The sequence below is a fragment of the Sesamum indicum genome, linkage group LG6 (assembly GCF_026168435.1).
Source record: "Sesamum indicum cultivar Baizhima isolate 11 linkage group LG6, ASM2616843v1, whole genome shotgun sequence".
Taxonomy (NCBI): domain Eukaryota; kingdom Viridiplantae; phylum Streptophyta; class Magnoliopsida; order Lamiales; family Pedaliaceae; genus Sesamum; species Sesamum indicum.
Window position 1 is genome coordinate 7,706,639 of NC_142662.1, and position 21,511 is coordinate 7,728,149.

The 21,511-nt window shown below is 36.1% G+C and overlaps 3 protein-coding genes across 3 annotated transcripts; 2 read left to right on the forward strand and 1 right to left on the reverse strand.

Moving 5' to 3' along the window:
- Positions 1–1,384: 1,384 nt before the first annotated feature.
- On the forward strand, positions 1,385–3,648 carry LOC105165039 (serine/threonine-protein kinase STY46-like). Its single transcript, XM_011083916.3, has 5 exons — positions 1,385–1,890; positions 1,967–2,266; positions 2,484–2,994; positions 3,080–3,222; positions 3,356–3,648. The coding sequence occupies exons 1-5, from the start codon at positions 1,642–1,644 to the stop codon at positions 3,539–3,541; spliced, it is 1,389 nt and encodes a 462-aa protein (XP_011082218.1). The 5' UTR covers positions 1,385–1,641; the 3' UTR covers positions 3,542–3,648.
- A 989-nt stretch (positions 3,649–4,637) lies between these two features.
- Positions 4,638–8,455, forward strand: LOC105164632 (mechanosensitive ion channel protein 10). Its single transcript, XM_011083326.3, has 6 exons — positions 4,638–4,856; positions 5,383–6,867; positions 6,963–7,083; positions 7,401–7,694; positions 7,776–7,978; positions 8,118–8,455. Coding segments are annotated over exons 1-6 (2,370 nt in total). The 5' UTR covers positions 4,638–4,854; the 3' UTR covers positions 8,383–8,455.
- Positions 8,456–16,338: 7,883 nt separating this feature from the next.
- On the reverse strand, positions 16,339–19,987 carry ACL5 (S-adenosyl-L-methionine-dependent methyltransferases superfamily protein). The gene is made up of 10 exons (XM_011083325.2): positions 19,717–19,987; positions 19,071–19,137; positions 18,833–18,927; positions 18,307–18,409; positions 17,543–17,631; positions 17,278–17,434; positions 17,122–17,197; positions 16,984–17,042; positions 16,749–16,885; positions 16,339–16,637 (listed from the first exon to the last, which is right to left on the reverse strand). The coding sequence occupies exons 1-10, from the start codon at positions 19,881–19,883 to the stop codon at positions 16,559–16,561; spliced, it is 1,029 nt and encodes a 342-aa protein (XP_011081627.1). The 5' UTR covers positions 19,884–19,987; the 3' UTR covers positions 16,339–16,558.
- Positions 19,988–21,511: the final 1,524 nt, after the last annotated feature.

Sequence of the window (21,511 nt, forward strand, 5' to 3'; positions counted from 1 at the left end):
TCAGCCATCATTTATGTGTTACAAACTTGTTATGTATTGTACATCGTAACCAATATATAACTAGTGATGATTTAATCCAATTAAAATAAATTTATTAATTATTTTTCTAATTTATTTTTCACCATTTTTCAACGGTCGGCATATTCAAGCCTCTTCATTTGTTTGTATTTTGAATACATTCCTATTATATAGACAAATAAATCGTACAGTATTATAACCATTAAAAGAAAAAAAGGAAACAAGACAAAAAGTCCTTATGGAAAAGTAATAAGAAAAAAAGCTTCGCGGGAATTTTAAGGATTTTGAAAGATTTTTTCCGGGTATTTGGTGGAAATATTGTATGAAATGTGCAGACATGGAATGGGAACCAATCATAAATTAACTAAAAAAAAGAAGAATTTATAGCCAAATTATTAAAATTAAAAATCTAGAAAAGGCATGCAATAATATTATAAAAGAATTATAGTAGTCGCGCAAAATCCAGGAAGATCAAATCAATGATTAAGAACAAGAAAAGAAGTATATATATATATATATGTGTGTGTATATATATATTAAGAAGGTTCTTGGAAATAGGTTTATTCCAATATATAATATATATAGAATTAGAAGAAATTGATGGAAATGATTTTTAAGATAGGATGATTGTATTGATGAAGTTGGCAAGGGTTGGTGAGGTGGGGAAGGCACCGTAGCCAATAGCCACCAGCAATAACAATAATAATGCAACAATCTTAATTTGTGGGTGGAGGTCAACACAGTACACAAACACACACAAAATATTGACATTGTTGGTAGAATTTTCAAAGTACGTACTTACATGAGTGAGTAGATGGATGATGTCTTCACCCTCATTAATCCCACATCATTCATCATTCTATTAACACCCTACACAATTGACAACTCAACTCCAATAAAGGCCTCATTTAATTACAATTTAATTTCTTTAATGAACACTTGCACAATTTTGACTCAATAATCCTTCTTTTCAATGATTTTTTATTTACTATACTTGCCGTCGTGGCACCGAAATTCTACAAATTTGAATTGAAAAAAGAAAATGGAAAGTGAGATGATGTTGAAAAGTTAAGATTGGGGTAAAGTGGGAGGGTTTTGGGCCAATAGTTACCATGATTTTATTGGACTTCTGGTCCTATAAAGGGTGTAGATGTCCAATTGGGAACACTCCATGATTCCAAATTCAAACAAGTATAAAAACGAGTATCTACATATATATATATATATATATATATTTAGAACATGGGTTATACAAATAAATTGTAATCTCCACCAATGGTGGTATCCATGTCAGCCGGACAACTTTGATAACACCGTCAATCGGCTTTTCTCGTCTTTTCTTTGGTCTCTATCTTATGCATGCAATTAGACGTGGTTGCTCAGAATTTAATTATAATTCTAACATCATCAATGGGTTTTGTTTGTGTGAGTTTTGTTAAAATAACTACAAGGCCTAATGGATTGGAATTTGGATGTTCATTAGAATCTCCGCCCCAATTCTGTCCCATAACAAACACTACACTACTCTACTCATGATTTATAGTTAGATTCACTGCCTCCTACCTATCTCACTCTCAATCCACCCACCTTCGCCACTTTTTATGCTTTTGTAGTTCAACACACATGATGAGTGCAACTGCCAATGGGACGACCCACCCTGACAAAAACATCATCTCAACCGGGGAACAACCCTCACCCCACACCACTCCCAGTCCCACCTCCAAACTACGGAGAAAGGCAGCCACCACCACTGCCAAGTCACGAGGCTTCTGCAGGCGGATCAGCGACTGCATCGTTATGGGACCGGCTGCCTCACATCATGTCCATCAAAAGCAACACGGAACAGAAAAGCTCGACCAACTTGTGCAACAGGTTGTTTGACATTTACCTTAATTTCTCATGCATACTATATGTGTAATTATTGAGAAATGATTTTTGAGGTTGTAAGGTGGAGGATATTGAGAAGGCACTCCAGAAGCAGAAAGAGGTGAAAGATATGTACAAGATGAGGCTGGAGAAAACACAAGTCTTCCTCAAATACTGTCTCCAAGTGGCACAGGACAATGGTTTCTTGGAACTTATAGTTAACAAGGATAAAGATGAAGACTTGTCTCTTTCTCCCACCATAACTACCCACTCTACTACTCTCACTCCTCAATTATCCCCATCTCCACGACAATTTCATCCTCATCTTGCTCCCCTCATACGTCAAGCCAAGATCAATGGATGGTATATCGACCCTCAAGAGGTTAATTTTGTCACTTTACTTCCTACTAAACCTACCTTTTTCTTCTTTGTAACCTCATATTTATTGATCATGATAACATACTTGCTAGAAGGGAATTGAATTGTTGGATGATCAAGAGCTGTCTTGATCCAATGCTTCATACTTCCATTCTGCTGCTCAATCGATTAAACTTATTGCATTCTTAAAATGGTAAACCTGTGCGTGATCAATTGAACAGATTGAAATACTCCATCTATCAGCTCAAGGTAGCACCGCAGACATATACAGGGGGAAATGGCGAGGGCTCGACGTTGCAATTAAGTGCATGTACCCCGATTTCTTTAGATCAAACGAGAATGGTGTCAGCTTCTTTGCACAAGAAGTGGAGACTCTATCGAGGCAGCGCCATCCCTTCGTGCTGCAGTTGATAGGAGCCAGTCTTGATCCTCCTGAAAATTGCTGGATTGTGACACAATTTTTAAGCACCAACTTGAAAGATTGGCTGCATGGCCCTGGAAAAAGGCAGAAGGAAAGAACAATTCCTCTTCCACCACTCAAGGATAGAATTGCAAAGGCACTTGAAATTTCCCAGGCAATGCAGTATCTTCACGAGAGCAAGCCCAAGATTCTCCACCGTGATCTGAAGCCAAGCAACATTTTCTTGGACGATGCTTTGCATGTCAGAGTAGCTGATTTCGGGCATGCCCGCTACTTGATCGATGGAGAAAAGGCACTAACAGGAGAAACTGGTACGTAAACATGTGTGTAAATTTTCATTCTTATAGGATATAATGATGTCAAAAGATTTGCACATTTTCAACGATCATTTTTCAGGTACGTTCATTTACATGGCACCTGAGGTGATCCAGTGCGGTCCTTATGATGAAAAATGTGATGTTTATAGCTTTGGCGTCATGTTGAACGAGTTAATCACCGGCGAATACCCTTACATTGAGACAAATTATGGTCCTGCCAAGGTGAGCTATATATAGAATTTGATTTGTTTCGAGGTTTTTGTAGTTCATGAGATCATCTCAAGTTTGATAAGATTGAAATTGAATTAAATAGAGTTTGTTTCTTATGTATATATATACATGATGATGCGAACAGATAGCCCTGGAAGTTGCAGAAAATGGACTGAGGCCAACAATTGCAAAAGTGGATGAGCAAATGGAAGTTCTGATTCAACTTATAGAACAGTCATGGCATCATGAACCTGCAGCTAGACCCAATTTCAGCGACATTACGTCCACTTTGAGAGTTATCGAGAAGACGTTAAATGATTGCTCGGAGTAGCCTAGCATCAAATTCTTCTCTCTCTCTCTCTCTTGTTCCTTCTATAAAGTAACACTACAAAGTTTTGGTTGTTGGGATGACTAGGAATACTATGAAGTTTTTCTGCAGATTCTGTTGTTGAATTAAAGTTTTTCGATCAAACCAAATCAATTTTAAAGCAAAAGTATATTATATTATTATATAATTGGTTCAAATTCGATCAAATTCAATTTAAATTAGAATTTTCTCGGTATAATAACTAACGTGGATGCACAAGTTTGAATTCAGAACCGGATATTGGGCTGGCCGCCATATTTTGAAATTTCTAAACCGGAGCAGCTCAAAGCCTGCTTTTTGTTCATCTCAAAATATACTTAAGCCCAAAATGCAAGCCCAGAAAATGCAACAGAAACAGCATAATAAGTGCTATTGCGTTCATCATTCAGTCAATGCAGAAAAAGATAGACAACTGTTGTTATAAATGGAGGTCGCTGTCCATTTATAGCAACTTTAAGTGGAAAAGAAAAGGTGGGGGAACGAATTATTATTATCTACTCATGTACTTGGAGATTGGTTTCTCTCGAATATCTGATGTTGGCTTAATGTGGGTTCAAATCATACATCTGGCCCTATTTTGGCTGCTTTTTCGGTCTCATGAAAACCACGCCTTTCTCAAATCGGACAAACGATTGAATCAAAATCGCTTCATCTTTACTCGATAATGATAATGATGCTAAATTAAGAGCGAAAGATTACGTCGTCTTCTATCTGACATACGATCAGAATATACTTTGAATTTAGAGTCTACAATGGACATAGCACACATTAAAATTAATGTCTCCATAAAGAAAGAGAAACAAAATCAGATTGAAATGGTTTTATGTTTGTATATTATTGTTAGGAGAATCACTCTCCATTGTGTCTCATTTATTTGTATTTAATGTTTGAGTTCCAGTTCATTTTTTGTATTCTTTACTGATATTTTAAGCTTTTACTTTCATATGGTCTTTTAATTAGTGGGATCAAGTTATTGAAATTTAAATCAAATTATATATTAACCCAAAAATTAAAAAAATCACAAAATCTTGACTATAAAGTGTGTGTCCTTTACGTGGAGCCTCTACATTAAAATCCACTGTCTTTTCTTTCTAAGTAATTGCTCGGGTTTCTATATGCAAGTACTTCTTGCCTGTACACACAGCTTTCCTCCGCTACCTCCTCTTCTAAACTCTCTCTCAGACACACACAGGAGCGACAAGAATCTCGGATAGAAGAACTCGGTGGTCCGATCCAAGTCAATCTTGATCGGTTGGTTTGGAAACAAACTGATTATTATGTGAGTTTAATAATGTGGTGGGCGTATAAGACTTGGGAGCCGTGTGAACAGTAGTCGCTGACAAATTGCTAGTGTTGTCTGACCAGACGTATATTGCCACCCACCTCCGTCTCTTTCGACTGTAATGAAACAGACCCTTATCGAGTCTCAAGAGGAGAAATGTCTCTAACGGTGCTAACAACAAAACAATATTAGTCTCCCCAACTATATAATTGGGTCTGGTTGTGTGTTTAAATGAGTTAAAAGCTTGTTCCTGTGTATGTATTATTCATTAACGGCTTAAATTCTATTCTTGATACTAAATTCAAGTGGGACGGGGGTTGTTCTCTTGTCTTCTCCTCTTCTCATCAACGTTTTATTTTCCCAAGAACTTGCAGTTTCAAGAATATTACGTATATTCTTTATATGGTTATTTCCTTTCTTGAAGGTTTTCTTTTTTCTCCACACTCTTCAGAATTGTTACGTGCTTACGAGTGAGTTAAGGGACGTATCATTGCGCTGCTCTTTTAAGTTTGCATTTTGGCAGGTTCATAATGGACGCAAATGGCAAAGCTCCAAGGAGGAGCGGAGAAATAAGCATGGTCGAGGACGGGAAAAGGACGAATGATGTAATCATTAGCATCGCTGGAGATGAAAATGATTCAAACGTTCGAGTCTCAGACGCTTCAAAGGACCAAAAGCCTAAACTTTCAGCTGATTCCCCACATAGATTATCAAACGATTCAACATTTAGTGCCGAAAAATCAGTGCCTGTGAGTTACCCTTCACCTGAAATCGCGAGGTTTAGTCCAGGCCCGAATAAGCCTCCCAGAATCCCAAAAGGTGAGAATCTCACTCGTCGAAAATCGCTCTCAAGATCAGTTTACTCAAAGCCCAAATCAAGATTTGGTGAACAATCTGTGAATATTGATAGTAAGATGTTTGAAAATAGAGAATCAGTGGAAGATCATGTGGTTTCTAGTAGGAGTTCACCTAGTAGTAAAGTGGATGATAATGGCGTTAGTGCCATGGAGATCACGAATAAAATAGCCCCGGGAAGCCCAAAAACGCCATTAGTTTCATCTCCGGGTGGTTTTGGACGAGTGGATGAGGATGAAGAAATATATAAAAAGGTGAGCAGTAGGCGGAAGCTGAAGCATAGGAAAGTGAAAGTCAAGGTTTTGATTGAGTGGTTTCTTTTTCTTTGCATTCTGGGGTGTTTGATTGTCAGCTTGACTGTTGATAAGTTGCAAGGTTGGAGAGTTGGGGGTTTGAGAATTTGGAGGTGGTGTGTGCTTGTTTTGGTGACTTTCAGTGGCTTGTTTGTCACTAAGTGGTTGATGCATTTTGTTGTTTTACTGATCGAGTTAAACTATTTGCTCAAGAAGAAGGTGTTGTATTTTGTTTATGGTCTTAAGAAAAGCGTTCAGGTCTGCATTTGGTTTGGTTTGGTTCTTGTCACTTGGGTTTTGCTATTTCAAGAAGGAGTCAAGCAATCTCGTCTGGTCAATCGAATTTTGGATTTCATAACTTGGACTATTGCTTCATTGCTAATCAGTGCATTCTTGTGGCTGTTGAAAACTTTGCTGCTAAAGATTTTGGCTTCTTCCTTCCATGTAAATACATTCTTTGATAGAATCCAGGAATCGGTATTCCATCAGTACATTCTATTGACGCTATCTGGGCCACCGGTAATGGAGTTACCAAATATGTTGGGGAGGACAAGCAGCAATGTAAGTAAACTCAGTTACGCTGTCGGAAAGAAGGAAAAAGAAGGCAAGGAAAAGAGTGAGAAAGCGGTGATTGATATCAATAAACTTCATCGGATGAAACAAGACAAGGTCTCAGCTTGGACCATGAAAATGTTAGTTGATATGATATCTAATTCAGGTCTGACCACTCTTTCAAATTCAATTGACGAGAGTTTCTATGACGGAGGTAATGAACAAACGGATAAAGAAATTACCAACGAGGAGGAAGCAATTGCTGCTGCATATCACATTTTCAGAAATGTAGCTCAGCCTGGTTGCAAGTGAGCTAATCCATCTTTTGAAAACTGAATTTTTATGTCACACCAATGATGGCTGCTTTTATCTTCAATACTGTTTAATAATCTTCTGTCTGCAGTTACATTGATGAACTAGATCTAAGCAGATTCATGATTAAAGAAGAGGTGGAGTTCGTCTTTCCAATGATTGACGTGGCTGAGACAGGGCAGATTGATAGAAGAACTTTGACGGACTGGGTGGTACGCAATACTTTTCCCAAATCTTGTTAAACTGTAAAGCTAGATGTATCCATGATCTCTCTGCCTTTCTTACAAGAGGGTTCAGTTCTTAAATTGTTTTAAAAACCTCCACATGAGTGGTTGCGGTAGATAATGGGACATAACTTTTCTTTATCAGAGTCACTTGTGATAGTTCTTTCTAAGAAAAAGTTGAAAAACGTCGACAGTATCACACAATCTGCCATCGTAACATATCTTCTTTCACAAGTATATGTAATTGTTCATTGACTTAAAAAAGGGCTCTTATTTCAACGTTATCTTATTTCATACTTGTGCAGGTGAAGGTCTACAAAGGTCGCAAAGCACTGGCTCATGCTCTGAATGACACCAAAACAGCTGTAAAGCAATTGAACAAGCTTGTTACAGGGATTCTGATGGTTATCATGATAATAGTGTGGCTTCTCTTGACAGGAATAGCCACCACCAAAGTGCTTGTTGTTCTCTCATCACAGCTTGTTCTAGCAGCTTTTGTGTTTGGAAACACTTGCAAGACAATATTCGAAGCTATAATATTCGTATTCATAATGCATCCTTTTGATGTTGGTGATCGTTGTGTTATTGATGGTGTTCAGGTATAACTTTTATGAGTGGAATTGTGCATGGCTGTTTGAGTCATCATTATTAATCATGTTTGTTCTTGCAAATTTCTACAGATGACCGTGGAAGAAATGAATATCTTGACAACCGTCTTTCTGAGATTTGATAATGAAAAAATTTACTATCCGAATTCTGTTTTGGCTACCAAAGCGATCAGCAATTTCTACAGAAGCCCAGATATGGGTGATTCACTTGAGTTCTCCATTGATTTCAAGACGCCACTGGAGAAAATAGGAGCAATGAAGGAAAAATTCAAAAAGTAAGTTCATTCTGTCTTTGATCTGAGCTATTAAAAAACTATCGCATCAAATTTGACTTCTCATTCACGAGTTTCTCCCAATGAGTTGAAGAGCACTAAAGATTGTACAAGTGCTTATTCATGTTGCATTTGAGGACAGGTACTTTGAGAAAAATCCACAACATTGGCATCCTAATCACAACATGGTCGTGAAGGAGATAGAAAATGTGAACAAGATTAAGATGGCCCTCTTCTTCAATCACACAATGAACTTTCAAGACTATGGGGAGAAGAGCAGACGCAAAACTGATCTGGTCCTGGAGATGAAGAAAATTTTTGAAGAGCTGAATATCAGATACGATCTTCTTCCGCAGGAAGTTCGTCTTGTCGAGTTAAAGAGGGCTACGGCAGAATCTGGAAAGTGATTTTCGCTAAGGAGATTTATACACACAACTTTGTTTGAGACTCTTGCTTTTCTCTGGAAACTTCAAACAGTAATATCTTTGTTGGGTGGTCAGCCCAAAAAACTAGAACCCTAACTCAACTATTACAAGAATAATAAGTTAGGAAAATCCTTAACATTACAAACCAATATACAGTAAAATATAAATAGATCCTAAACAATATATATATTTATAGATCTATAAATAATATGACAGAAACATAAAGAAAGGGGGTTTGGCTCATAGAGCCAGAGCCGTAGAGAAAAAGTCCACGACCACAAAGACTGGCAACCTCTCACGGTTGCTTGATAACTCTGCAATTGTAGGTTTTATAGCGATTTAATCTTTCTTTTTAAACCAAAACATTCCTAATTATGTGATTTTATTGCACATTCAGCCAAAAGGGAAGATATAAGATAAAAATGGCCAAAGTCAAGCTAAAACTGGAATTGAAGGCATCAAAGAGGAAAAATGAGATTACATGGCAATTTCTGTAGGAGTAACTAAACGTGTCCACGCTTAGTGGATTGGTCAACTTCGATGAAGAAGGAAAATGAGTGATTTCAGCAAGAGAAAAAGGAATAATGTGTTTAGATTTGAAAAAGATTCCTTAAAACATGTTATTGGTGATTTATTTACCTTTTTTAGAATTAATTATGTATTTGTCCCCCCCCCCCCCCCTTACGTCTAGATTCTTAGGAGACTTTTATTATGAATAAGGGAGGTCTCTTCATTTGAAGGGGGTTCGTTGTTCGTTAAAACTCAATAGAATACTTTATTTTCATTAGCTTATTTCACCCTCTCTCTTCTATTTTTAATTTATAACCGGAGTTAATGGAATTTCACTTTTTAGTGTGTTCTTCCATTAACATGTCCTGCTAAATTCCTTATTTTCTGGTTAAGGTATGTTGTGAGATCTAATCTGTTCTCTTTACACTTGTTAAATGAATATTCATGCTATTCTCTGTGCTTTTATTACAAACGTCTGATTTATGAATGATTCGGCCGGTTGTTCATTATCAAGAAGGTTTGCTTAGCTAATCGGACTTTATAAATCCGTGTAATTGTTTATTTAGTTCAATTCTTAGTAGCAACGTAGCATGATTAATTATGTCATAGTAATTAGTTGTGTTATGGGGAATGCATGATCTAGTTTAAACGAATTATCCTTGTAGGAGTTTGTTGATTAGAATAAGGACTTTCTAATTCTTAATGTTGTTAATAGATTAAATATTGCGGACATTCCCAGGGTTGTCTATTAATTAGGGATCTACCCAAGGGTCGTACCTTGGCTGACGAAAAGGTAAGAAAAGGTGAGGTTGTTAGGTCGTACCAACAACCATAACTGATTTATTTGTTTATATAGTGTTATTTTTGCATCAATGATCAACCCACAAGAACCAAGCATGATCCTAGCCTTAACCAGAAAATCTCTCTCTCGTGTCTTCATTAGGTAATTTCAATTGTTTTCTAATTTATTTAGTTTTCAACTACTTCCTTTTTTTATCATCAATCTCCCCCCATTATTTTCTTTTTCCTAAAGAAATCAACTTAAAGCTAGTGTCTGTGGATTCGACCCTACTCCCACTTTCACAAGTGTAGTAGGAATTATTTTTGTTGATCTCGACACCCACCAAATTTTGGCGCCGTTGCCGGGGACTGGCGTTTTTAAGAAGATTTCTTTTCTTGTTACTTGATATTTTTTGTTACTTGGTTTAATACTAAAATCTTCTTATACAGGTGAACTTGAATCTAATTTAAGATTGAGAAGGTTGGACAGAGATTTCGAAAGGAAACTAAGCAACAAGTTGAAAGGATACCCACTTCTTTCGAGCCAAAGTTAGCACAAGAGATATTGGACACTTGGAGTGAACCATAGCACACAACCCAATTGCAATGATGTGGTCCAATGCTCAACAGTTTGGGATTAGATACCGCAATTCGCCAGTTATGAGGTAAATGTATCTTCCATTTATGATCGTTTCAATAAACTTTTGTCCCTTGTTGAAAAAGTTGTCGAAGAAGAATTTCAACGAATGAAGACATGTCGAATATGTAATTCTATGGCACACCCCACCGATTTGTGCCCTATGCTTCTAGAAGAAACCATCGAGCATGCCAGTATTGTTGGAGGACTTTTTGGACCACCACAAAGAGGATATGATCCTCATTTCAACATGTACAATCCAGGAATGACAGATTACTCCAGTCTTAGCTACGTTTCGCAATCTCAAAACTGTACACCACCTCCTCCGCCTAATCCCACACCTGATCCATCTCTCGAAGACATTGTAAAAGCACTAGTGACCAATACACAGCAATTCCAACAACAAACACAGCAGTTCCAACAACAGTTTCAACAGCAGACCCAGAAGAGCATTAAAAAATTGGAATCTCAAATCAGCCAACTGGTGTCGTCTGTTAGCAAACTAGAGTCTCAAGGTAAGCTACCTTCTCAATCTGTCATTAACCCTAAACAAAATGCTGGTGTTTTTGTCTTTCGCAGTGAAAAGGAGTTGCAACCAAACATGGACGAAAATGACACCAAGCATGCGCATGTCCAGCAAGGTGAACCAGATCAAAAGATGGAAATTTCTCAAAAGCAGACCAGCAAGCCCAAAACGACCGATAGCGAACATCACAAGGTGTTGATGGTCAAACCTCCATTATCGGAAGGATTTGCTGAACAGGAAGAAGGGGAGAAGAAGGAAATACTTGAAGCTGTTAGCAAAGTGGTGGTAAACATTCCATTGATCGACACAATCAAAAGAGTACCTCACTATGCAAAGTTCCTCAAGGTCTTTGGTTTGAGAACATATAAGATCAAATCATTTCACGACAAAATAAGTTCGGGGAAGAATTCTCTCATTAACCTCAAAGTTTTCCTCGGTCCACACCATCTCTGGGTGCACTAAGATGAAAAAGGAGTGGACTTAAAGTACCCAACTTACTCAAGTTGAGGCACAACAATGTCTAGCTAAAGACATTAAAGAAAGGCGTTGCATGGGAGGCAATCCATTAAATTTTTATCCTTTTTTTTTCTCTTTCGTTTGATTTTAGTTTTAGTGTTTTTATTCAAGTTTTGTGATGTGTGCCCACGCTTAATGGAGCATCTAAATCTATTTGGAAGGCTAACCCGGACAGATTTGGTGATTTCAATAAGCGTGCCCATGCTTAATGTGTCTTCCTAATCTGTTTGGCTCACTTCATCAAAACAGATTTGAAGTTTCCTTTAAGCGTGCCCACGCTTAGTTGAACTTCGTAGCTGTTAATCACTACACCAACTTTCATTTACTTTCTTTTTTATTTATTTATATTTATAAAAAAAATGGAAAATTAAAAAATCAAAAGAAAGAAGGAAATCAGTCAAAATTTTCTATCACAATTCAAAATCTTTTCATCATCTATTTGACTAATTTTCTCTTTCTCTCTCATCTCACCAGTTCTCTCTCACTTTTCCTTTCTCTCAGCAAAAGTCCAATGCCTTCTTGCTGTCGCCGTTACTTTCAGTCACCAACAATTCCCTCTCGCCGTCTCTCTGTTCGCCTTTCACCGCTGCTCCATCGAAGGAAACCCAGATCCACCGTCTCCTCTCTGACCGTTTCTATCCCGTCGCCACAAACCCATTTCCATCACCACATCAATAAGCCGCAGCCATCGCCATTTTTATTGTCCAAGCTGCTGTTCACCGTTGCCGTTCGCGAAGCCCTTTTCCGACAATCACTTGATTTCTCCCTCTCCAACGCACATCCGCTACTATTTCTCATCTCCTTCACAACGCCGCAGAAACCCATCTCCACCGTTGCTACTACTCGAGCCTCCGAGACCATCAGTGCACGATTTTTCTACTTCTTTTCTCTGGTTCTTCATCTATTTTATTTTTTTTGCTTTATTTTTTCTTCAGTTGATTTAGGATGAGTAGCCGAAATGTGAGCTGAGAAGAAGGAACATCCTCCAGATCAGGACCCTATTCCCGTAGCATACTTCCACCAGCGTACTTCCACCCGAAGTCGCCGCCACCATCTGCCACCAGTCCACCCACGTCATGAACTCTTCGCGGCATGCACTCAGGGACGCTTCCTTAAACTCTCTCTCATTTTACTTTTTAATCCTTGAGTTGCATGTCATGGTCCACATTGAGGGCAATGTGAATTTTAAGTGTGGGGGTGTGGTTGTTGAGCTTATACTTGATAATTGTTGATGTGCTTGGTGGTGGATGAATTTTCTTTGTGCCTAGTAAAAATTTTTTTCTTTTCTTTTTCAAGTTGACTGGAAAAGAGAATTTTTTTTGACAAATCTTTGGAAAATTTTGGCATGATAAAACCCTTTCAATTTTAGACGACTCTTGGCTTGATGGTGTTATGTGCAAAAAGAATACATGTTTTATGTTTAAGGATAATTCATAAGTTGAAAGCTTGTTTTTACCAAAAATGACTCGAGTTAAAATCTTTTGATATAGGATTAGTGGACTAAAACATACCTCGTGAGACTTTGAGCTTGATATATCCATAAAAAAATTATTCTTTCTTGATAGAGAAACACTTTTATGGCTTTGACTTTCTAGAACTTGCCTTGAACCACATCGAGGCCACACAAATGTGCATTTATTTGGATATGATAAAGGCATTAGAAACCACTTTCGACTTTCTTTAACCACCCAACACATTTTAACTTTAGAGAACCCCTTTAAGCCTTTTTGACCTATTTTGTTGATATAACCTATCATAAACAAACCTATCCCGTCATTTGTTCTACCGCTTGATTTTGACCCTCCCAAGAATTATTAGAGCATCGAGGGTCATGAGTTTATATTCAAAACAATAAGTTCTCAAAATGGGGGATTGACCTTTGTGATTTATATGCTCAAAAGACTTATCTCGAAATGAGTGTGGGGGTTCCAAAATTGTAGTCTTCTTTACTTTATGGGAGCCAACAACAATTTTCTTATTCTATGTCTATCACAAAAAAAAAAAAAAGAGGAGAAAAAGAAAAAACCCAAGTGGCAAAAATAGAAAAAAAAGAGCAATTTTCTTGCCACTAAAAAAATAAAAAAAAAATATTTGAACTCTCCAAAAGAAATATAAAAAGGCATAGTTCAAGGAATTTTGATGGTAGATGAGTAAACTTTGAGAACTTCGAATTGTTGTTCACTCAAATTTCTTTTTTGGTGCTCTAATTGATTTCTTGGAATTTAATCTCGTTATCCTTATATACTACCCCCAAATCAAAGCCCCATTACAACCAAAATCAAAGACCTTTTGATCCATATATGTGCATATTTCAAAGTGGTGGAGATGTGGTGTATAGGCAAGCCTATGGTGAAGCATTGTGTCAAGAGATACACTTGAACCATATATCACTTGAGAGAATGGAAAGCGGAGAGAAAATTGTCTACTAGTTTTATACGATTTGTTTTGACAATGGTCATCACGTGAAAACTTGTTTGATACATATTGAATTATCTTTTTAATAAAGTATGTCATTTACTTTGCACATGATTACAATTTGCCTTGAGTATGTTCGAAATTTGGAGGGACTTTTTGAATGCATAATCCATCTTGATTTTGCTTGAGGACAAGCAAAAAGCTAAGTGTGGGGGTATTTGATAACTCTGCAATTGTCACAATTTTATAGCGATTTAATCTTCCTTTTTAAGACAAAACATTCTTAATAATGTGATTTTATTGCACATTCAGCCAAAAGGGAAGATATGAGATAAAGATGGCAAAAATCAAGCTAAAACTGAAATTGAAGGCATCAAAAAGGAAAAATGAGATTACAAGACAATTTCTGCAGGATTGACTAAACGTGCCCACGCTTAGTGGACTGGTCAACTCGGATGAAGAAGGAAAATGAGTGATTTCCGCAAGAGAAAAAGGAATGATGTGTTTAGATTTGGAAATGATCCCTTAAAACATATTATTGGTGATTTATTTACCTTTTTGGAATTAATTATGTATTTAGCACCCTACGTCTAGATTCGTAGGAGACTTTTATTATAAATAGGGGAGGTCTCTTCATTTGAAGGGGGTTCGTTGTTCGTTGAAACTTAATAGAATACTTTATTTTCATTAGTTTATTTCACCCTCTCTCTTTTATTTTTAATATATAATTAGAGTTAATGGAATTCAACTTTTTAGTGTGTTCTTCCATTAACATGTCCGGCTAAATTCCTTATTTTCTGGTTAAGGTATGATGATTGATTGATTCGTAATATGTTGTGAGATCTAATCTGCTCTCTTTACACTTGTTAAATGAATATTCATGTTATTCTCTGTGCTTTTATTACAAACGTTTGATTTATGAATGATTCGCCGGTTGTTCATTATCAAGAAGGTTTGCTTAGCTAATCGAACTTTATAAATCCGTGTAATTGTTTATTTAGTTCAATGCTTAGTAACAATGTAGCATGTTAATTATATCATAGTAATTAGTTGTGTTATGGGGAATGCATGATCTAGTTTAAACGATTTATCCTTATAAGCGTTTGTTGATTAGAATCAGACCTTTCTAATTCTTAATGTTGTTAATAGATTAAATCTTGTGGACGTTTCCAGGGTTGTCTGTTAATTAGGGATCTAGCCAACGGTCGTACCTTGGCTGACGAAAAGGTAAGAAAATGTGAGGTTGTTAGGTCGTACCAACAACCATAACTGATTTATTTGTTTATATAGTGTTATTTTTGCATCAATGATCAACTCACAAGAATCAAACATGATCCTAGCCTTAACCAGAAAATCTCTCTCTCGTGTCTTCATCAGGTAATTTCAATTGTTTTCTAGTTTATTTAGTTTTCAACTACTTCTTTTTTTTTATCATCAATCTCCCCCCATTATTTTCTTTTTCCTAAAGAAATCAACTTAAAACCAGTCTCTGTGGATTCGACCCTACTCCAACTTTCACAAGTATAGTAGGAATTATTTTTTGTGATCTCGACAACCACCATTGCTCAAACCCAAACAACAACAACTAAATACCTAGGACACACAGACCCACTTGAAACTACAAAAGTTTCATTCACAGAGGAATATTCACAAAAAACGTTTCAGAAGAAGTAGAAAGGAGAAGAGAATTTCTTAATCTATTCCACCAAGCCAAAAGCCATGAGGGCTTTTATAGAGATACAACATTGAAGACGGAGGAAGAGAGGCTGCGGAGAAGGATTTCCAAGATCATGATAACCGGTGGAAGGAGGAGTAGTGAGAGAGAGAGAGGTTGTGGAAGAATACCAATCGGGTCGGGCAAGTAGGTCGGGTTTGTGGCTGAGTGAGGAGAGCGGGCTAAGCCAACAAATGAATTGAGTAGGCTGCAACATCTAAAGAGGAAGGGCAACAGGGTTTGGGCCTATCAAAGTGTCACGGGCAATTTTTCTCATCAATCTTCCTTCTTAGTTAAGTATATGTCCTGTAAAAAGATTTGTCTGCGCTTTCTTCTTGGCAGGTAACCGCACTGAGTATTTCATATTGATGAAAGTTTCATCTGTGTGTTAGATGGAAACCCGACAAACAGAGTAGCTATAAAACCTAGCTACACAGTTTTTGTGATGTGTGTAAATATCTATCCAACCAGAGCCATGAAAGGAAGTAGTCCCAAGAATTGATCAACTTGGCTTCTGCATCAGTGTATTTAGTAAGAATGAAAACTTGACTAGTGTTCTATCCTTTGCTCTGATGCGTTTCTCCTAGTTTTCTGAAATTGTTTTATGCATTTTCAGAAGTTTTAGAAAACCTGAGGATTGCTTTGATTTCTGTCGAAAGTAAGAGTACCTTAAAGGCACTGTAATTTTACAACCCTTTTTGTACTACAATTTCTGTTCTTCATGTCTCTACATCATTTAAACTTGAAGGAACATATGCATTGACCATTTCTTGGTTCCCCCCCCCCCCCCCCCCTCCTTTTGGCTGGCCAAGATAGAAAAGCAAATTCTAGCAATATCAATTTAAAGCATAATGGAGGAAACCCTCATGATATATAATTTCAGCAGTACATGAGACAGTCCTAAATCAGCCAGAAGAAGCCTACGTACCACAAGTACTCTCTAAAGTCTTCTAACAATCTGCTTACATTTCCTACATAATTCTCATAACTGTTTCATAGTTTTCGACATCCTTTTCTTCCTTCTGTACAGGAGTTGTTCCCCCTCTTCACTCCCCCAACCTCAATTCCTGTACGCCACACCTTGCCCATGAATAAACCTCGCATCATCCTCCGTGTACACATGAGTCTCACTCTTCAACCTGATCAAAACATAACACCTACTGTTACACAACAATACACATCGATTGTCTTTATGTAGCTGAGATTTGTCTTTATATTTAATATAGAGTTTGAAAATCAATCTCACGTACGTTTTTGCTACTGTCTTGTTTAATATGGTGGATGCAACAAATGAGGCACCATTCAAGTACAGCAGTTCCCCATCAATTCTTTCCGCAATCTTCTTGTCCATTGTTCCAGCTTCAATGTGCAGTGGCTGATCCGACGCCTGAATATATAGACGTGTTATATATTAGTCCCAGCAAATGTCAGTTATGACAACATATCAGTTATTAACCAATCCGATGTATACGCATTTTCACTTACAATAACCCATCCCCATGTATCAGCAAACGATGGCACGTGAGCGGTGTAAGCACGAACGTCTGCAAGTAAGCACGGAAAATTCAGTCATATTACATTTGAGACATGCATGCTACGGTGGAAGAAGATTGATATACTTACACTTGAAAACCTGTTTGATAGTGTTGTATATTGATGAGAAGACCTCCTTATGAGTGAACACCCCTGCTGGTCCAGCCTATGTACACAACATCATTAAGACATGATGAGTAGCAATTGTTTTAGAGAGAGAGAGAGAGAGATGTATAGGTAAGTGACCTGAGTGACAAAGATGGCATTTTGGTTGAGCTTGGGCTTGACAATGTTTTGATAGAAAGACTTTGTGTAGAGCTGATAGCAAGGTCCTCCTTCTACTGGATCTGCCAAATCTCCCACTATGATATCAAACTTTTCCTCTCTCCCCTCCAGTTCAACTCTGATCCCAACATTTCAAACTAATTAGCTTATAATTATTAAAATTCATTGCAAACCAGCAGCATCACATTAATCTTTCATCAACACATTTTTAATTCTTAATCCTTACTTGGCGTCGTTTATGACTAAATCAAGCTTCATGTTACAAAAAGCCTCATGATTTGCTGTCAGATGCTTCCTGCAAAAATCAACAACCTCCTGCATGCAATTCCCACATAATTCAATATATATATATGGATTAAATACAACTTTTGTCCTAATTTTAACATTTTATTTCTTTATTTTTTTAGAATTACAAATAGATTCTAATTTTTCTCCATAAATAACTTAATATCTTTATATATATATAAGTGTAAGTTTTTCTATTTAAATAAAATTTTCTGTTCTTGTATAAATATAATAAGAAAAAAATAAACTTATTTTTTTAATCATATATTATTCACAATATAGGAAAAGATATTAATTAGATTGTATTAAATTTAAAGACACTACATCCCTACCAAATTAGTAGAAAACTCTACTAATTATAGCAAAGGACAGCCCTACTTGAAAAGAGATTCTCTGTCCCCTTTATTGCCGCCTTATCAGGATTAAGGTTGTCAACATTGGGGACCAAAAAAAAATCAAGAAAAGTGCAAACAACAGTATCTACTAATTATCTTCCTTATCTAACCAAAAAATAAATAAAAATAAAAAATAAAAAACCCACTTAGAGAAAATGGTATGATTGCCCATTTAAGTCGCACGAAGTCGTGCATGTCCACTTAATAAACTAATAACTGGCTATTAAAAAAGACAGATAATGTACAATTAAATATTTAATTGTTAGTAATTGGCTTGAAGAATTAATTCGTTGTACATTTATGTATGTACCTGATCAATATCGCACATCACCACTTTCTCTATTGATTTGTGCCTCAGTGCTTCCCTGGCGGCAGACCCTTCACCACCTCCCATTATAAACACGCTTTTTGGGCTGCCATCATTCAATTTCCATCCACTCAGTACATATATATATATAATATGTATGTATGTGCACGTGTTGGAGTCGTTAAAAGATCTTTTATATTTTGATAAATCATATATACCCACGTATCTTTTGTATAAGATTACAATTTAATTTTCAAAAATGAAATATGTGTATGTATTGATGTGATACCAATATATGATACCGTTATAGTAAAATGTGACGGCCGTAATAAGGGTGTTTCATGCTAACATTATGCACAATATTTATCTATTGTGTCATCGATATAAAGTCAAATATATAATTTTGATATTGATGCTGTAATTATATATGTGCGTGCCAAGTATAATTAAATAGATTTATATCTTGTGAAAGAAAAGAAAAAAAAGTGTGTAAGGAGAAGAAATTGGGAGTAGATAGAAGAGAACCGACTTGGGGTGACATAAGAGGGCTGGATGAATCAAACATTCATGATATATAAATTCATCAACTTCTGCACTCTGCATCTTTCCATCAATCACCAACACCTGCCCATCATTATATATAGTAAATAATTAATTAGAGTATCTTGTTACCAAACACAAGATCGTCAAGTGTTAAAAAAAATATGGTGCCATAAATAAGAGTATTGAATAATCGATTATTTCCAGTCCAAATAATTGATTTATACCTTGCCGAAATGTTTGGTGTCCAGAAGGGCTATGTCTTGGTACTCGCTAGTTCCCCGGTGCAGCACTCTGAGGGAAGATCAGAAAGGGACACAATATTCATTTTAGTACTCTATTTTTATCAAAAAACAAGAAAAGAAAAATAAAAGCATAAATTTCTAGCCTAGGTTCAACACATGGTACCTACTGTCTTTTCTTGTCTAATAGTACGGATTTAATTTAAAATACCTGATTTTACTATTTTAAGATTTTTGAAATGACAAAAGATTTAAAAAAAAAAAGAAATGGAGAAATCATGTATGATTATGTTTACCCATGCATATTTATCTTACACTAATCACGCTTTGATTAAAGTTGACATTTGTGGTAAACTGCTGCCTAATTGATGACTTTGAGTAATTCATTATTTCAAAGTAACTACGTATGTATCTTGAGTTAAACGTATTTTTATGCATTGAGCACACGAACAATTACCACATACTTGTCATTTTCAAAACATGAAGTATGTGTCAATCATCCAACTATTCGATTTATCAAACATCAAATGTAACATTTAATAGACCACATACGTATATACCACCCATCATGCTACTCGTACATAAATTAAACAAGAAACAAAATCAAATGATGAGCATTAATCAAATATACCTGTTTAAAGCAAAAGACCACTTGAGATGAACATCAATCTCTTCTTCAAACCAAGAATCTTGCTGCTCCTCCTCCTCATCATTTTGATCCACAATCATGTGAGTGGTTCCATAGTGCACCTTTGAGAAACCATTGTTGTAAGTGAAGAACTCAACAGCTTCACCCATTGTTTTTTTTTTTTTCTTTTAAATGAATTTTCGAGGGAATTAATGAAAGCAAACAAGAATACTGTTAGAGCAAGATGAGTTGGAGTAGTGGGGTTTGAATTTTTATGGTATGGTGTGATGCTCTTTTATAGGCATCCAAGAGTTTGGCAACTCCATCCCCTTTTTTGTCCTTTCCTCATCCAAAACTCCAATGCTTGTCTTTAATTAAATTTGTACGATAAGATTTTAATTAATTAATAATCTCCTTATCCTCGTCTTAATGGTCAATTTATAATGTTTAATTAATGAAGGGATATGCATAATTTTTAATAATAATAAAGTTTATTAGTCAATAATAGGAACTAAATGGAATATTAATTTTAGTTTGAGTCGGGAGTAATTCTTACTTACTTTTCAATATAAATCAATCACATAACAAGTGTAAAAAATAAAAATAAAAAATCAATACGTACCATATATTCTGAAACGGGGATTAGGAGGAGGAGCAGAAAATATTAATTGGAGCGCGTGACTTGTGGTGGGCCCACTTAGTACACGCTCAAGCCACCCAACATCAACAACACCTTTGATGACAGACATCCAATTTCCCAATTTTTAGTCTTTTTGTAATCATAACCATTTTCACGTGTTACCATTTTCACACAACTCAACTCAACAAGTACGATGATATTAGGGAATATGTGTCCGTGAATGGATGGATTTGTCGAACACAAAAATGCTTGTAATAAACCCATGCTTTCAAAAATAATTATTTTTCCCCTTCTTTTTTCTCATCGCGCTTAAATAATATTTGAACTCGCTACTAATAATAAAGTTGAGTTCGGGACATTCTAACAGATGCATTCGTAATTTATTTAATAACAAGACTATTGGACTTATAAAAATAACAGTATGTTGATGGCTTAAAAATAAATAAATTTAAGTGGGAGTTAAAAATAGTGAGTAGGTAGGTTGAGAGAAATTAACGTAAATAGTTAATTGAGAGAATGAGTGGATAAAATGCAGGCGTGCGCTATATATAATGGGAGGTGACGACGGAGGAGACAGGCGGCAGCCGGCAGCTGGTGGGCCTCGCAGCTTCGACGTGGTTACAGCACCCTGTCTCTCAAGCGTGCCCTTATTCCCACCAACTATTCTTTTTTTTTTTTTTTTTCTTGTGGACAACCCACTTTCTGTCCCTCTTTTCTCTTATTCTCCCACAAAATCCACTATTTAAACTAATGTAAACTGTATTCTCTTTAATTATTTAATTATAATTATTATAAATCCGATTATCATTAGCATTTTTTAATATTAATAATCATAATAAATAAAAATATATTTATTACATTATAGGATTATTATATAAAAATGTTTCCACAACGCACTATGTATATGATTATTAATTTCTCAAAAATCAAATATATATACTATTATTATACGCATAACATATACATATATATGTATTAAATAAAATAAAAAGATCCAATCGGATATCGCAGTCGCAAAAAAGTAAAGAGATGCAGAAGAAGTGGTGAATTTGGGTCTTTGTAGTGGGGAGACAAAACCCAAAAAGTGCTGAAATGTAATTAAAATCAATCCATTATATATAAGCATATGATATTGTAAGGGGCGGCCGCAATCATTTT

Excerpts from the sequence above, each read along its gene's own strand:
- LOC105165039 (XM_011083916.3), top strand. The coding sequence starts at position 1,642 with ATGATGAGTGCAACTGCCAATGGGACGACCCACCCTGACAAAAACATC. Across the intron at positions 1,891-1,966 it reads TCGACCAACTTGTGCAACAG|GTGGAGGATATTGAGAAGGC; the intron begins GTTGTTTGACAT and ends TGAGGTTGTAAG. Across the intron at positions 2,267-2,483 it reads GGTATATCGACCCTCAAGAG|ATTGAAATACTCCATCTATC; the intron begins GTTAATTTTGTC and ends TCAATTGAACAG.
- LOC105164632 (XM_011083326.3), top strand. Across the intron at positions 6,868-6,962 it reads GTAGCTCAGCCTGGTTGCAA|TTACATTGATGAACTAGATC; the intron begins GTGAGCTAATCC and ends TTCTGTCTGCAG. Across the intron at positions 7,979-8,117 it reads ATGAAGGAAAAATTCAAAAA|GTACTTTGAGAAAAATCCAC; the intron begins GTAAGTTCATTC and ends ATTTGAGGACAG.
- ACL5 (XM_011083325.2), bottom strand. The coding sequence starts at position 19,883 with ATGGGTGAAGCTGTTGAGTTCTTCACTTACAACAATGGTTTCTCAAAG. Across the intron at positions 18,928-19,070 it reads ACACCAAACATTTCGGCAAG|GTGTTGGTGATTGATGGAAA; the intron begins GTATAAATCAAT and ends AATGATGGGCAG. Across the intron at positions 17,043-17,121 it reads TATCAAACAGGTTTTCAAGT|ACGTTCGTGCTTACACCGCT; the intron begins GTAAGTATATCA and ends GCTTACTTGCAG.